Source organism: Echinops telfairi, unplaced genomic scaffold (assembly GCF_000313985.2).
Source record: "Echinops telfairi isolate 266 unplaced genomic scaffold, ASM31398v2 ScPeMD7_11;HRSCAF=52, whole genome shotgun sequence".
In the NCBI taxonomy this organism is placed as follows: Eukaryota; Metazoa; Chordata; class Mammalia; order Afrosoricida; family Tenrecidae; genus Echinops; species Echinops telfairi.
Genome location: NW_022103908.1, coordinates 25,506,564 through 25,521,443, shown reverse-complemented (window position 1 = coordinate 25,521,443; position 14,880 = coordinate 25,506,564). Strand labels below are relative to the sequence as shown.

At 37.1% G+C, this 14,880-nt stretch overlaps 1 protein-coding gene across 1 annotated transcript in view; it reads right to left on the bottom strand.

The window, feature by feature from the left end:
- DIAPH3 (diaphanous related formin 3) overlaps positions 1–14,880 on the bottom strand; it is a 528,414-nt gene that overhangs the window by 200,922 nt on the left and 312,612 nt on the right. Inside the window, exon 21 of the mRNA XM_004707907.2 lies at positions 11,563–11,687. Coding sequence (XP_004707964.1) covers positions 11,563–11,687 — 125 coding nt within the window. The remainder of the gene's footprint in view (positions 1–11,562; positions 11,688–14,880) is intronic.

Genomic DNA, 14,880 nt, shown 5'->3' with positions numbered 1-14,880 from the left:
TACAACAATACAGTTACAGAACACAGTGAACCTGGGCCATACTCTCTTCATTTCAGTTTCTACCCTTGACAGTGATTTGTCTACGGGAAGTTCCTACATTGCTTTATCTCTCAATTTCCTTATTTGCAAAGAGAGAACAATAACATCACCTAAGGAGCAGGGCTGCAGTAACAACTAAATGAGTTAAAATATGCAAAGTTCTTAGAAAAAGAACTGGCATTTTACAAGCACATAAAAATAACCTGGCATTATTACTCTTATTCACTTTAAGCTTTATTTAGAGTCTAAAAGCAATTAAAGATACATTTTTAAAGAGTCAAATGAAAAACTTCTTGTATTATGTGGGTGAGTGCTTCCATTTCTACCTTGGAAAGCTCGTAGATAATTTCTTCCCCACAGTATGTGATTTAAGATTATTGCATACACACACACACATCTGAGACGTTAATTCTCATTTATTCTGTTAGTTGCCAGGAAATGGATTCTGATTCATGGTGACCATGTGTTCAGAATAGAACCATGAGGTTTTCAAAGCTGAGCCCTTTCAACGTAATTGAGTTCAAAGGACATGTGGGTGGGTTTGAATCTCCAACCTTTCAAGTTGTAGTCAAGCACCTAACTGGCTGCACCATGCGTGAACCGCTTTATAACAAAATAGTCAAGAGAAAACTAGGATTGAGAAGACGCAGTTAACTTTTTCCTAGCCACCAGAACATGTACCTAACAGTTACATTGTCTACCTCTGGGGTCTACCAGTGTGCTTTTGTGCTCCTGGTGAAATTTGCCCTGGTGCTAGAGCATGAACTTGAATAACTGCATAAAATGGAAGGCAATGTTGGCTCATATTGTAATCTTGTGAGGTGAAATTTTGTGGAATTTTTAAGGTCTGCTAAGTATATAAGGGATCTTCAAAAGGTCCATGGAGGGGGGGAATGATTTAAACAAAATGAAATATTGTCCTCAAACTTTTTAAGCCCTCTTGTGTTTCTTGTTTCCTTTGTGTTATTACGAGCCATAGTGGTGTGTTGGTTACACATTGGATTTTGATGCTCAAGGTCAGCACTTGAAAACCATCAGCGCTCTGCAGGAGAAAGATATAACTTTTTACCCCCATGAAGAGAAGTCTCAGAACCTCACAGAGGACAGTTCTACACTGTCCTAGAGTCTCACTATGGGCCAGTTTTGACTCAATGGCAGTGAGTTTGGTTTTGTGTTATGAAATAGGCAGGATAAGCAATCCCAGGAGACAGTGAAGGGACCAAAGGTTGGGGTGTGAAAGTGGGGGGTGGTGGTGGAAGGTGACAAGGTGGGGGTGGGGTGCGTGGGTGAATGATGAGCCAAGAACAATAGGGATAAAGGGACAGCAAGGGTTTTAAAATTGACAGTGTGGAGAGTCTAGGTTTCCTAGTGGGGTTTGATCAGTTGAAATGGATCCCAGTGGAACTACTGAGAGGTGAACGATGGGGAAACATGATAGTTGAGCAGAAAGAAGGAAAAAGAGGAAAGAAGAAGAAACTAATAATTATATATAGGTATATGTATATATATAAATATATAAAGGTAGGTGTATTTGTCTATGTATGTATATATATGTAAATACAAGGAAGCAGATGGACTTTGGGTCTCTAGTTAAATCTTACCTTAGTATGAGAACAGTTTGTTCTAATAACCTGGCACTGTCGTGTCATGCTCACCTTCCCGACACAATCACTGAAGACAAAATGGGTACATAAGTAAATGTGGTGAAGAAAGCTGATGGTGCACGGCTATTGAAAGATATAGTGTCTGGGGTCTTAAAGGACTGAATTTAAACATGGGGCCATCGAGCAGGGAAACAACAAAGCCCACATGAAAGCAGCACGCCAGCCTGTGAGATTATGAGGTGTCAACGGGGATAGGTATCAGAAGTTCAAAAACCAGCAATCAAATTTACATGAAGGAGTGTGGACGAAGTGGAGATCCTAAACCCACCTGTAAGATAATTGGACAGAACCTCACAAAAGAGCTACATGGAAGGGATGACAAACCTAGGGAATGGTATAGCACTGAGGAAACACAGGACTATCCTCTAGTTCTTTAATATTTACTCCCCTTACTGTTGGGATCTTTGTTTTACCTCTTTAATCTGGTTAGACCTTGGTATATTCATTTTTATAATTAAGATCATTGAAAGCTAGTAATGGAAATAATGATTCAGAAACAGTAAAGGAAATAATGATTCCCTGAGGGTATGGGAGGAGGTGGGAGGCAGGGGGAGAAGGGGGAGCTGGTAGCAACGATGACTGTATAACCCCACTTGAGGGGAATGAATAGCAGAACTGCAGGTGAATGGATACACTGGATGGTATAAGATATGGTAAATAATAATAATAATTTATAATAATAATAAGGGTTCCTGAGAGGTAAGGTGGGGGAAGGTGATATCAAAGAGTTCAAAAAGAAAGAAAATTATTTGAAACGGATGATGATAGCAATTATAAGATAATTCTTGATCTAACTAAATTATAGATTGTTATAATATCTGTAAGACCTCCCAATAAAATGATTAATACAAAAAACTGTGTCTTTGACATTAGGTAAAATTCAAAGGAATAAGTTATTTCCAGGTAAAATACCATATAAGTATTTGTCCTTATACTTCATGACCAGGGTACAAATATGCACTAATTACATGCTTTGCTGATTGGGGTTCCAAGTAATTGTGCACTGTCAGCACCACAAAGACAGACAAACCCTCTGTCATGTAATGAATTCCTATTCAGAGGACCCTACACAGGTTTCTGAGACCATGACTCTTCAGGGGGTCAAGCAGTCTTCAAGAGCAGCTGGTGAGTCCAAACTGCCCAGTTTGTCCACTGCTGACCCAGCAGGGCAACCCGGCGACCTTTGAGGTCACTACAGGGGCCTGTAGGTGCGATGCATGTTTTCAAGTTCCATGCAATTGACACGCAAAAAAAGACAAGACAAAATGATTTCCCTTGCCTCATTCCATCTCCACTTTACTGTACTGTGTACCACGTATTAATAAAAATTCACCATACCTAACAAAATATGACCAATAGTCATATGCATTCTACTAGAAGAACAAAACTTCATTAGCCCAAAATGACAAACATAAAATAATTTGATCACAAAGAGCTATAGTTATTTTCTAAACAAACCCTTGAATTTTTTATGTGGTGCACAATTATTACAACACATTCTGAAAAAATGACTCTTTTAGAGCATCAGTCATACTTGTTTAAGTTTCATATAAATGGGGGCATTTGAAGAGATGGTACAGACAGAATTAAATTACTGAATTTATTTTATTATTTTTGAACAATGCTAAAGTATAAACAGACATCCACTCATTGCAATCTAATCCGTTCTGATTCAGTGACCCTATAGGGCAGGGCAGAACTGCCCTTGTGGGTTTCTGAGACTGTAACTCTATGGGTGTTAAAAGCCTCATCTTTCTCCTTTGTAGTGACTGCTGGTCTCAAACTGCTGACTTTGTGGTTAGCCACCCAACACGTAACCTCTACGTCACCAGGGATTCCCGAGACACAGACATTAGTGTTCCTTTTCTCTACACCCCTACCCCCATTGACCCCCCCCCCAATTTTTGTTGTTTATTAATATAGAGTAAGTGGATTCAGGACAAGAGAAAGAAGTCCCTAATTTCTAAAAGATAGCGTTCCATTTTTCAAAAGTTCTCAGTGGAAGAGGAAATAAGAAAACTGACCTGGGGAACTTCCTTCTGAGAAGAAAGACCCAGGAGGATCACTTCTACATAGGGCTCTAGCAAGCAAAGGCTGTAGCAAGAATCCAGGGCTCTAGCAGACAAAGAATTCAGGTAGTTAGAATACAGCCTCCCCACAAGACACAAAGGCATCCTGGCTGATCACGGCTTACATGGACCCATGTCTCTAGGCAGTGCAAACATTACTTATCATCTTTCCAAGACTATTGTTGATTTGTACTTGTTATTTACTGATCTACGTAGGGTTTTAGAAGAGTGGGCTATAAGTATTTAGAAGAATGAGTGGTGCAGAAGACAGGGAATTACAATACTAACAACAGTTGATTTTAAAAGTATGTAAATATTTTATATTAATAAATATTAATAACTTAATATTTATATTAATAAAAACTAATGGTTGTGGTACAGTTATTCATCTGAACAGTAAAATACAGCCTATTTACAGAAGGAGATCATGAAAGTGCTAATGATTAATACATTTATATGGGATTATTTTTTAATCTTCAATGAATATCAAACTTTACATAATTAGTCAACTCACAGATTTACAAGAAGTTTAACATATGGCAGGTTTCCATACAGTTTACCTTAAACGAAATCTCATTTGAAATACATTCCAAAACTAACATTAAGTGGAACATCTGATACACCTCTTTTGTACTGCAAAATAAGCATTTTTTAATCAAAAATCAATTCACAATTACTGTCATTCACTGTTATTCAACTTCAACTCATAAGGACCCTATTGGACAGAGTAGAACTGCCCCTGTGCATTTCCAAGATTGTAACTCTTATGGGAGTAGAAAGTCTCCTCTTTCTCCCATGGAAAGCTTCATCTTTCTCTCACAGAGAGGCTGCTGGTTTGGAACTGCTGACCTTGAAGTTAGTGGTCCAACCTGTAGGTCTGCTTTATTTTTTCATACTCTGGCAAGTGTGATTAGCATTGACTGATTGATAGTTCAGTCTTTTGATGCTGTGCTGAGTCTTAGCAATGTTGCAACTACTCTAGTGCCAATTCTTAAACTCTGGTAGTGGGTTTAATAGGCCTCTTCAGAAGTCTGTTTAAGGTGATGGAATTTCCTTTCACACACACACACACACACACACACACACACACACACACACACACGGATGTAGTATTAAGGACTACAATTTCTGAATCATAGTTAAACAAAATGACAAGGACACAACAGGGGGTGGGGGGCTGTTTCTACTGCTACATATCCGTTACATGGCTGATAAGGTTCTTCGTTATAATAATACTCCAAACTCACTGCCATCGCAGCAATGCTGACTCTTAACAGCCCCCCTATAAAACGGGTAAGAAATGCCCATGGGTTTCTGAGACTGTTAACTCTTCCCAGAGTAGAAAGGCTCTCTCTCCCCCAGAATAGCAGATGGTTCTGAACTGCTAAACTTAACACATATCCACTACGCCACTAGGGCTCCTCTGTTTTAAAACTAGGTACTTCATATCTACTAGTTAATTTTATCCCAATGCAATCAATAACCCCATTCTCAAGAACCTATTTGGAAAAAAAGTTAAGATAAAGTTGTAAGTACTACCCAATAACATTATTTTTAGACTCACAGATAAAAATTATAACTTATGGAACATCAGAAATATGCTTGTGCATATTTAATGAAAACATTATGATTCTATTAAAAGATATAACAGAAAAGATGACCAAAAGACAAAACCATGGAAATGGCATGGTCTTTTGCTAACAGCAAAAGAGCTTTAAGTTAATTTTCTTATCATTTTTATGCATAAAACAATATATTCACAAAGGAAATAAAGTGGAATTTTTGAACAAGGGGAATAACAAGAATGGTGATATGTGTTTGAATTTAAACAATTTTGGAAACACCCAAATTAATCCTTACGAGTTTAAAACTATGGTCTGAAAGGAATCCCTAGTGATGTGAACGATGCACTGTGAAGTCACACTGAGGGCCACTTTGCCATTCAGGTGTCAGGCAGGCAGGACACATTCAAATACATCATCATGGACACCAACATTCTCAAAGGAAAAAAGGAACAAACATAACCACTCAAAAGTAATTCTACTACCAACTGTTAAGCTCTAGATAAAAGCAATGTCCATGCCCACAGTACTAGGCTTTACTTACGCCCACCCTAGTCAAGCTCTATCATTGCAAAGAGCTACACAGAAATCTGTGTAATATTAAAAAAAAAAAAGAAACATTTGATGAAATTTAAGGCAAATATACTGATACATATCCCATTATTTGTGCTTTGTTCGAACTACTAAAACCTTCCACGTTGAAAGGTATAGAAAACCAGTTCTTCATTTAAACACACTCAACTGCTAAAGTTTTGGGTTGGCCAATTAAGTATGTTGGCAATTCCAAAGGAAGCTATTCTTCTGGTAGGCTGGTATTGCTCATTTCCCAAAAAAACCACTAAACAAACAAACAAATCAAAAACAACATTGTTAGCTTGTGTCCTCATTCATTCACTTCCTCCACCAAGAATATCCATGACATCTTAGAAGGACTCATTTGTTCAGTCTGACCTGCCTAATGTCGATTGTGGATTAAGTACCCAGAACCCATGTCTTCACTTCATTTTGAGAAGTGATCACTGATCTCTGCTGTACCCCAGATACCCTTCTGAAAACTAAGAGAAACCATATTGAACAAGACAGGCAAAGCCCTTGCTTTAATGACCATGCATTGCAGAATGTGGAGAGAGATAATAAATAAATGAGTTTTACAGAAAGTGTTAAGTATAATAAGAAAAACAAAGTTTATGATGCTATAAAGCAGCGGGTCAAAACCTGTGGGTCGCGACCTCTTTGGGGGGGGTCAAATGACCCTTTTACAGGGGTCTCCCGATTCATAACAGTAGCAAAATTACAGTTATGAAGTAGCAACACAAATGTGATGGCTGGGGGTCACCACAACATGAGGACCTGTATGAAAGGTCTGCAGCATGAGGAAGGTGGAGAACCTCTGTAAGGTGGCGCAGGGAAACCAGAGAACTTGGTTAAGAAGGTGACATTCGCAGTCTCAAAAATACTTGAAATAAGATGATTAAAATCAGACTGGTGAGCATTAAATGTACACCGAAAGCACAACACTTTTGGCAAATGTAGCAAGATTTCAGAGGAAAGAACAGAGCACTTCAAGGTGAGTATGTGTCGAGGGTGAGGAACAGGATATTTGACTTGAAGGCTGGGGTTTGCTCAACACAGTTTCAAGCGGAAGAAGTCAAGAGAGTGAGCTAGAAGACTGACTCAAAAGAAGAAACCCCTTCTGTTGCAAATCACTCAAGTATCCATTTTCCTACCTTTGCAATTAGGCGATATACCATAAACATTTCTTATCCAGTTATTTCATTTCCTAATTACAGTACAAATAAAGAAAAATGTGGTGAGTTGTTGAAAAAAATATGGTTATATCTCAAGAAATTTATGGTATTAATTTGGGCATCTACTGATTAATTTGAAAAGTTCCAGACATTGCTATGAAGTGATATATATATATATATATATATATATATATATATAAAATATAGAATCTGAAAAGAAAGTACACTGTGATGGAGAAATTTAGAGTATCAAAAAAGAGGGCAAGTAACGTATGTAAGTTGTGACAAATACAAAAATATCTAAATGTCTACTGGAATGATACCTAAGAGATGAGGCGAATGAACTAGAATGATAAAACAGGAGACTTTTAGCGCAAAACTCCAAAATCTATTGGTTATTTTCTTTAAAGAAAGAAAGAAATCTAGAATTCTAAGGATATGAAGAAAGGGACAGGAAATGCAGGACCCAAAGCCCACCATTTTCCTGCTTTTCTCACAAATTATGAAATTATTTTTCATGTTTATTTTGCTTAATATAAACATAGTTTGTACATGAAAATACCAATGACCTTACTTCCCATCAAGCATATATTTACAGTGGAATTATTATCTGTACCAGGATCTATAATAGGGAAGTGACATAAAATTATGAACAAAAAATTCATATTATATGTGCGTGTGTGTGTATGAGGGGGCACCCCCCCAAAAAAACCCCGCAAAAGCCAGAATGGCACTGGGCAGAGTGGAGCTTACACAGTACACATTTTTCCTGCTAGGCTTGCTCTAAGTTAGTGCACCCAGTGGTGTCTTCTGGGAAAGTACTCTGGTCATACTGAATTTTTTTTGTAAAAGCAGTTTTGCTTAAACCTCATTTTTTGTGATGGCCGATTTAAGAGAACTGCATGAGGATGTGAAATTTTGTTTCCTGCTTGGGAAAAATGCTGCAGAAACTGTTGTGATAGTGAACACAGTGTACAGGACATTGCTGTGGGAAAACTCAAGTGTTTATGAATAATTTTCTTGTTTCAAAAGAGGTGAAATGTCAGTTGATGACAAAGTTCTTTCTGGAAGTCAGTCAACTTCCCAAACGGATGAAAACGTCAACTCATAGTGCATTTGTTGTTCTTTCCCCCAAGTCAGACTGTTAATCGAGCTTTCTAATTAGAGATTCTGAAAAGATTGCTTAACCCTGTGTGACAACAAGAGACCTGCTTCGTGGCAGACGGGGGACTGGTTTCGCCACCATGACAGTACACGTGCTCACACAGCTATCTCAGGGGGCCAGTTTGGACAAAAAACAGCATGCCTCTCTTGCTTCTGACCTCACTCTGTGAAATTTCATTTCCACAAATGCAGAGGAACTTTCATGAAAGAACAGTGATTTGAAGGTGAAGAAAAAAACAAGGGAGGTGCTGTCAGCCATCCAAACAGATGAGTTTCAGAAACGTTCCCAAGAATGGAAAGGCAGATTTGAAAACTGTATTAATGCATTTTGAAGATGATAAGGTTGTTTTGTAAAACAAAACATCAAAACAAGCTTTGTATATAGCTTGTTTTTGATGGCGAGGGTGGAAAAAATTCCGGGTTTTTTTGTACCCCTTCGTGTGTGTGTGTGTGTGTGTGTGTGTGTGTGTGTGTGTGTGTGTGTGTTATAAAACTCAAAAACTTACTGCCATTGAGTTGATACTAACTCATAATAATGGTATGTATGTGTGTGTGTGTGATATAAAACTCAAAAAATTACTGCCATTGAGTTGATACTAACTCATAATGACCCTATAAGACATGGCAAAACTGTCCCAGTAATTTTCTGAGACAGTTAACTCTTTAAAGGAGTAGAGAACCTTGGAGAGTGTGGTGGTTTTAAGCTATGGACCTTGTAGATCATAGCCCAACATGTAACTGCTATGCCACTAGCATTCCATATAATGTATGTATGTATATGTATAAAATAGGACATGGCTTTTAAAGGATGCACTAAGTCAATTTTCTTACATTATAAAGTACATATAATTAAAAACTGCATTGGAAATACAAAAATTAAGTACTATTATTGAAATTCCATATTATACCAATTATATTAATTTTAATTTACAGATAATTCATGTACAGATTTGCTAACACTTCATTACATCATTATCTAAACTACACGTAGAATCCTAAATCTGTCTCTTTAATAGTCAAACAATTTCTATTCTTTCAGCATTTGCTGATGACCCAACATTTAATATGTGCTTCAACTAACAAGCAATTAAACTTAAAACCTAAACACTAAGTTTGAATGTGAATAATCTAAGCTTCAAAGACACATTTGTGTTCACTGTGCATGTTGGTCTCCAATTTCTTCCTTTTTTTTTAAGATCTGGGATGCTAACAATTTGCCATTTTAATAAGATCTGTATAAATGAATTTAATATTCAAAACCTGACTTGTTGTCAGTCCTAATCAAAGTAAACAAAGCTTTGCAATGAATGAATTTAATTACTTCGAAACTAGTATGTCTAACTAAGATGAAAAGCAAACGAGTGCAATCTAATCTTGGCAAAGAATATTTCTGATTATAAGCTTTGTCAATAGCAAAGTGCACCAACTGTTCATATAGCTGACTTCCAAGAGATACATGAATGCTAATCAGTTCATTAGAGGCTTCTAGTTTGTGATATTTAGAGACAGGATGTAGTAGCTTTCTTGTCCATGGAGTATAATTGTACTCAGAATGAAAAATTGTTTCCAGCAAAGCGTCATCCTTCCTGTTTCTGATTTCCTGCTGGCTGCTTTTTATGAGCTGCATACCTTTCAAGAAACCTACATCAGTCAGCTTTTTGTGTCAAAGGAATACAAGTATTGATAGTTCCTGAGATCATCTACTGAGCAGGATTCTACAACCTTGACTCCTAGCTCGGTAATTTATCTTAAGTTATGTGGTTCCAGAGCCCAGAGCACCATGATGAGTGTCCTCACAGTGGCTTACCAGAAGCTGTGTGTAAGAACAGCCTTTCCCCAAATGCTTTCTACCTACAGGGAACCATAACCACTGCTTCAATTAACATTATTCAATGATTAAAATAATAAATTGATGCATATGAATATTTCAACACAATAAAATGATTGGGGGGGAAATCATGAATGATGAAACAGATACAGCTCTATGATAATAGCATTATTTTTAAAAGGCATAAATTGCCAAATAAGAAAGCGCAATAAAATATATTTCTAATGGGTAAATCTAGACTTCATCATCGTTGTTTTTTTTAAAACAACTGACTTCCCCCACATGTTTAAAATGGTTAGTGGTAAAGGCACCCTGTCTCATAAAAGCGGAAACAAGATGGGTAGGAAAGATAATAAAGGAAACAAACACATTAGCTTGAATTGATTGTTGCTGGAATGCATTTTTATGATATTTCCCAAAAGAGACACTAAAGAAGATAAAATTGAACTAATCCACAATTAAGATGAAAGTATACACAATAAAATCTCTGATAAGCCAAGTAGTCATCTTGATTCCTTAAAACTCTGGGGAGAAAGGCTAGAAGAGAAAGGAGAAAAGTCATCATTTTATTTCAAGTACCTTTTAGTTTAAAATAAAATATTAGCATTGTCTATTTATAAGAGTTCGTTTTAGAAGTGGGTTAGCCTTTCATATAGAATTCAGAAGTCCATCTGTGATTTTAATAATGCATACTAGTAATACTTTATTATGACACAAAAGATATCAGTCTCAAATTTCACAGAATGATTTGCAAAGCAACTCAAAATTAGTTTCATGAAATAAAAAAAGTGTATTACTTCAGTTACTCATTAGAGATTAAGCTACAAAATTGGTGATAAAGATAATCAAATACAAAGAAAAGCTTAGATTAAGCAGAAGGACATACGTTTCATGCTATTAATTTTAAAAGCCCGTGTTTGTGGGTGTTTTCTTTCAGTTTTTGAGAACATCTGGAGTTCAGGAGTGACAGTAACAGACTCCATTTTTATTCTGGAACTGTGCGGTGTTTCCAGAGCAAATATATTTTCTGAAACCTGATATCATTGCTGATATAAACTTGTCCTCCAATTAACCTCACTAGGCAAACCAGTTTATCTCTATTTACTTCTGGAAATTTTTTTAAGGTGAATAATTTATACTATGACTTTAGACTTAAACTTCTTCAAATTCTTTCCATTTGCCCACAATACCAGAAGGAAATGACATATATAGATAGGGGGAAGAAAGGGAGAGAGAAAATATTACCCATGTTGATAAAAAGACAACAACAACAACAAAAAGAACAAGAACAAAAATCAATAGAAATATATTTGTGTATTATCCATGATAGATAAATACTGTGGTGAATTTTCCTGCAGTCAGGTAAAGGTTAAAACTTGTGTAATTTGGCACGATAAGATCTCTGATTTAGCAAATGCATCTAAAATGTTGAATAAACTGTAATTATATTGACTGGTGACTTAGGTTATTTAGATATCAAAAGGATATGGACATCTTTGTCACAAACTTGTCATGTGAGTCCTCCGGAGGGGGAAAGGTTTCCAAATCTTTCTCAAGCTGTTGAAGCTGCCTTCCCATCTGCTTCAAATTCTTTTCCAGCATTTCTACAGAGACTACAAAAGAGGGTATTCAATATCTTGAAAGGACAAAATTATAATACATAAAAGGTAAGATATTCTAAAATCAAAACATTGGTGAAAAGTTTTCTAATAATCAAGTAAAGAAATATGCATTGCATTAATTTAAAAAATATTTTTTTTTGATTTTTAATTCAAAGGATAAAGGACAATTCATAAAAGATCCTTAACTTACAAGGCAAAAACTTAGAAAAGCTTTCATGAACAGAAGATATTTAATATGTTTTGTTTAAAATTATATTCATGAGCACTACGAATACTACAATAAAATCAGTCTATTCAGCTAAAAAGGCAACAAAAGACTATGACTGTATAATTAAACCTATTTAAAGATAATTTTAACATGTTTCAAAATCATGACCCTTTGCCAGGGATCAGTGACTATCAGAGTGACGAGAGGGAAGGTGCTCCCTAGGGTACAAGCTCATCTACACAAGGGGAGGAAAGGCATCAGGTGCTACTTGTGACATGTACAACAACGTCAAATACAGCCTTTTTGGAAAATTGCTTTAGGTTCAGATGGATTTTGTTAAAAAAAATTGTTCTTGCCTCCAGTTGATGTGATTTATACAGAATGCTTTAAAATGTGTAAACGAACTGTAGGTAATGTAGTAGTACAATTTGCCATTTCAAATTTACCCTGAGGAACTAACTAACCATGGGTGCAAGTCAATTTCCACCTATAAGGCTGGGAACATCCTTGGGAGCAATCCAAATGCTCTACACAATATGACAGAGTTAAAAAAGTAAAAGTGATGCTAGGTTAACTTTTGGTCACCACTGTCATGAAGTGATTTCGGAGTTATACCCAAACAGGTGTTCTCGGCGATTTTCATGTCTTGGTAGTCTCTGTGTTTCTTAAAATTGAGGCCGCAACTCAGATAATAGGCACATGAAATGTTCCCATCACAGGACCACATTTAGCACTATATTTAGTCTATTTAACGCATGGCCCCAATATCTTGGAGCAGGAACAGGCAGTGTTTTACTCTGTTGTACATCAAGTTGCTGTGAGTTGGAGATGACTATTTGGCAGCCAACAATAATAGTGCAATAATTGCTTTTGCATGGCCTTTCCTACCTGCCATGATCTAACTCTTCCTAAGTGATTGTCTGGCTCACAATCTCACATGGGATTGGTTAGTTTACAAAGTCAATGAATGGAAGTACCAATCACTAAGTGGATTGGGTCAGTGTGTAGGCTGGTGGGAAAGCCATGTATTAAAATTCAGACTCATGACAATTCTATGTGCTCAGAGTAGAAATGTGGTCCTTCAAAATGAACAAGGATTGAGCCCATTATTGTAGCTCCTATGTCAGTGTATCTCATTGAAGTGCTTCCATTTTTTTATTCTCTGACCCTCTGCTCTAGCAAGCCTGACGTCCTTTCCCAGGGTTTGGTTTCTCCTGGTAACATCACTTTATATATACACACAAAAAACTATATATTTATAACACTATCTTGGAAAAAAGGTCCCAGGAAGGAGACTACATGAGTGATATGCAACTGTTACTGTTCACTACACCCTTGTATAGTAACACCTTTCTAAATGTCCATCCATCCCTCTGTCCACTCATGCAGGCAGTGTGTGCCTCTAGCTCTACTGTTGGTGGGTTACTTGTGGTCGGCATGAGGTTCACAGTCTGGCTTCACCACTTTTAAAGGTTTTGAATGTTACCTTCCCACTCTACTCCAGCAGCTTCCCTATCTATAAAACAGGAATAGTAATGTTCTTGTGAGAATCAAATGAATTAATTCATGGAAAACCCTTGGGACATTGCTTGACATACATACAACTGCTCCTAAAGAGAGAGAGAGAAAATGAACTCAGGTATTTTTCACTATACTGTTTCACAGAAACTACACTTTTATTTTAAAGTCACTCCTTACCTGTCACTGACAAAAGTTAAATCAGCAGGCTTGGTTTTCATGTAATGATTATTGCCTTGTGCATTCATGCCTCTACTACAAGTAATCCACCAACAACTAGGGCCGGGGAATATACCGGATGGAAGGACGGATGGATGGACACTGAGGACGTTATAGTGTGTGTGTGTGTGTGTGTGTGTGTGTGTGTGTGTAATCATCTCTAGCAGTAGCCTAAATTGAAAAACACTACATACTTATAATATTGTCTTGGAAAAAGGTCCCTAGGAAGGGGAACATCTGAGGGAAACTCAAGTGAAAATAAGCACAGTGGAAAGCTAGGAAGAAATATAGGCAGGTAGACTTGGGTATGTCAGAGGTAAGAGGACAGAACTCCAATACTTGTGCATAGGTCTAAAAGAAGTAGATTTTTGTCTCAAAAGTTATCATCCTCAGAGCCAGCTAAATAGCCTGTGCTCCCCTCAGAGATGTTCACTCAATTCACTGCCATCGAGTCAAAGCTGATTCACAGTGGACCTATAAGAGAGGGTAGAATGGCCTCAGTGGGTTTCTGAGACTGGAACTCTTTATGGGACTAGCAGGCCTTGTCTTTCTCTTGCAGAGTGCCTGGTGGTTTAGAACTGCTGACCTTGTGGTTTGTGGTTGGCAGTCCAGCAGGTAAGCATTATGCCACCAAGGGGCTCCTTCAGAGAAGGAGCTCTGTGGCATGCAAGAAGGATATACTCCTCTGCATGCAAGGCTCTTGAGTCCCTTCTAATTATTCTTCAGAAGTCCTCCAAGGATCAGGAAACACTTGCTATCTTTGTAATCAGAGGCAACTTCTTTCTCAATGATAGATTTCCTTATTAGTGAAATGGGAAGAATTCCACCTTATATTTTACCACCAAAAGATTTCATAAAGGATCTAATCTTATAACATAGTATAACATTAATTATCCTTAGAACTGAAAGTAACCCTTCAAGACCAAAGAAAATAATATTTGAATCAAATGAAAAGAAAAGCATTGCTATCATCATCATCATCATTAGGCTGGAAACCGTATTGTGACAGTCTGGTTAGGAAGAAGAGTTGTTGATATCCAGAGTAAAACACTAACAATGCTTAAGACACATTCAAACATTTAAAGTCTATGCCATAAAGAGTAGGCAAGTTATAAAATGATCCTCATGGCTACCACAGATGCAAATCCCACTAAGCTTCTTGTGCTTCACCAGTGGCCTTTGATTATATTGCCTGTACACATTACAGTTAAGTGGATTTAAGTATAATTGACCAACCTT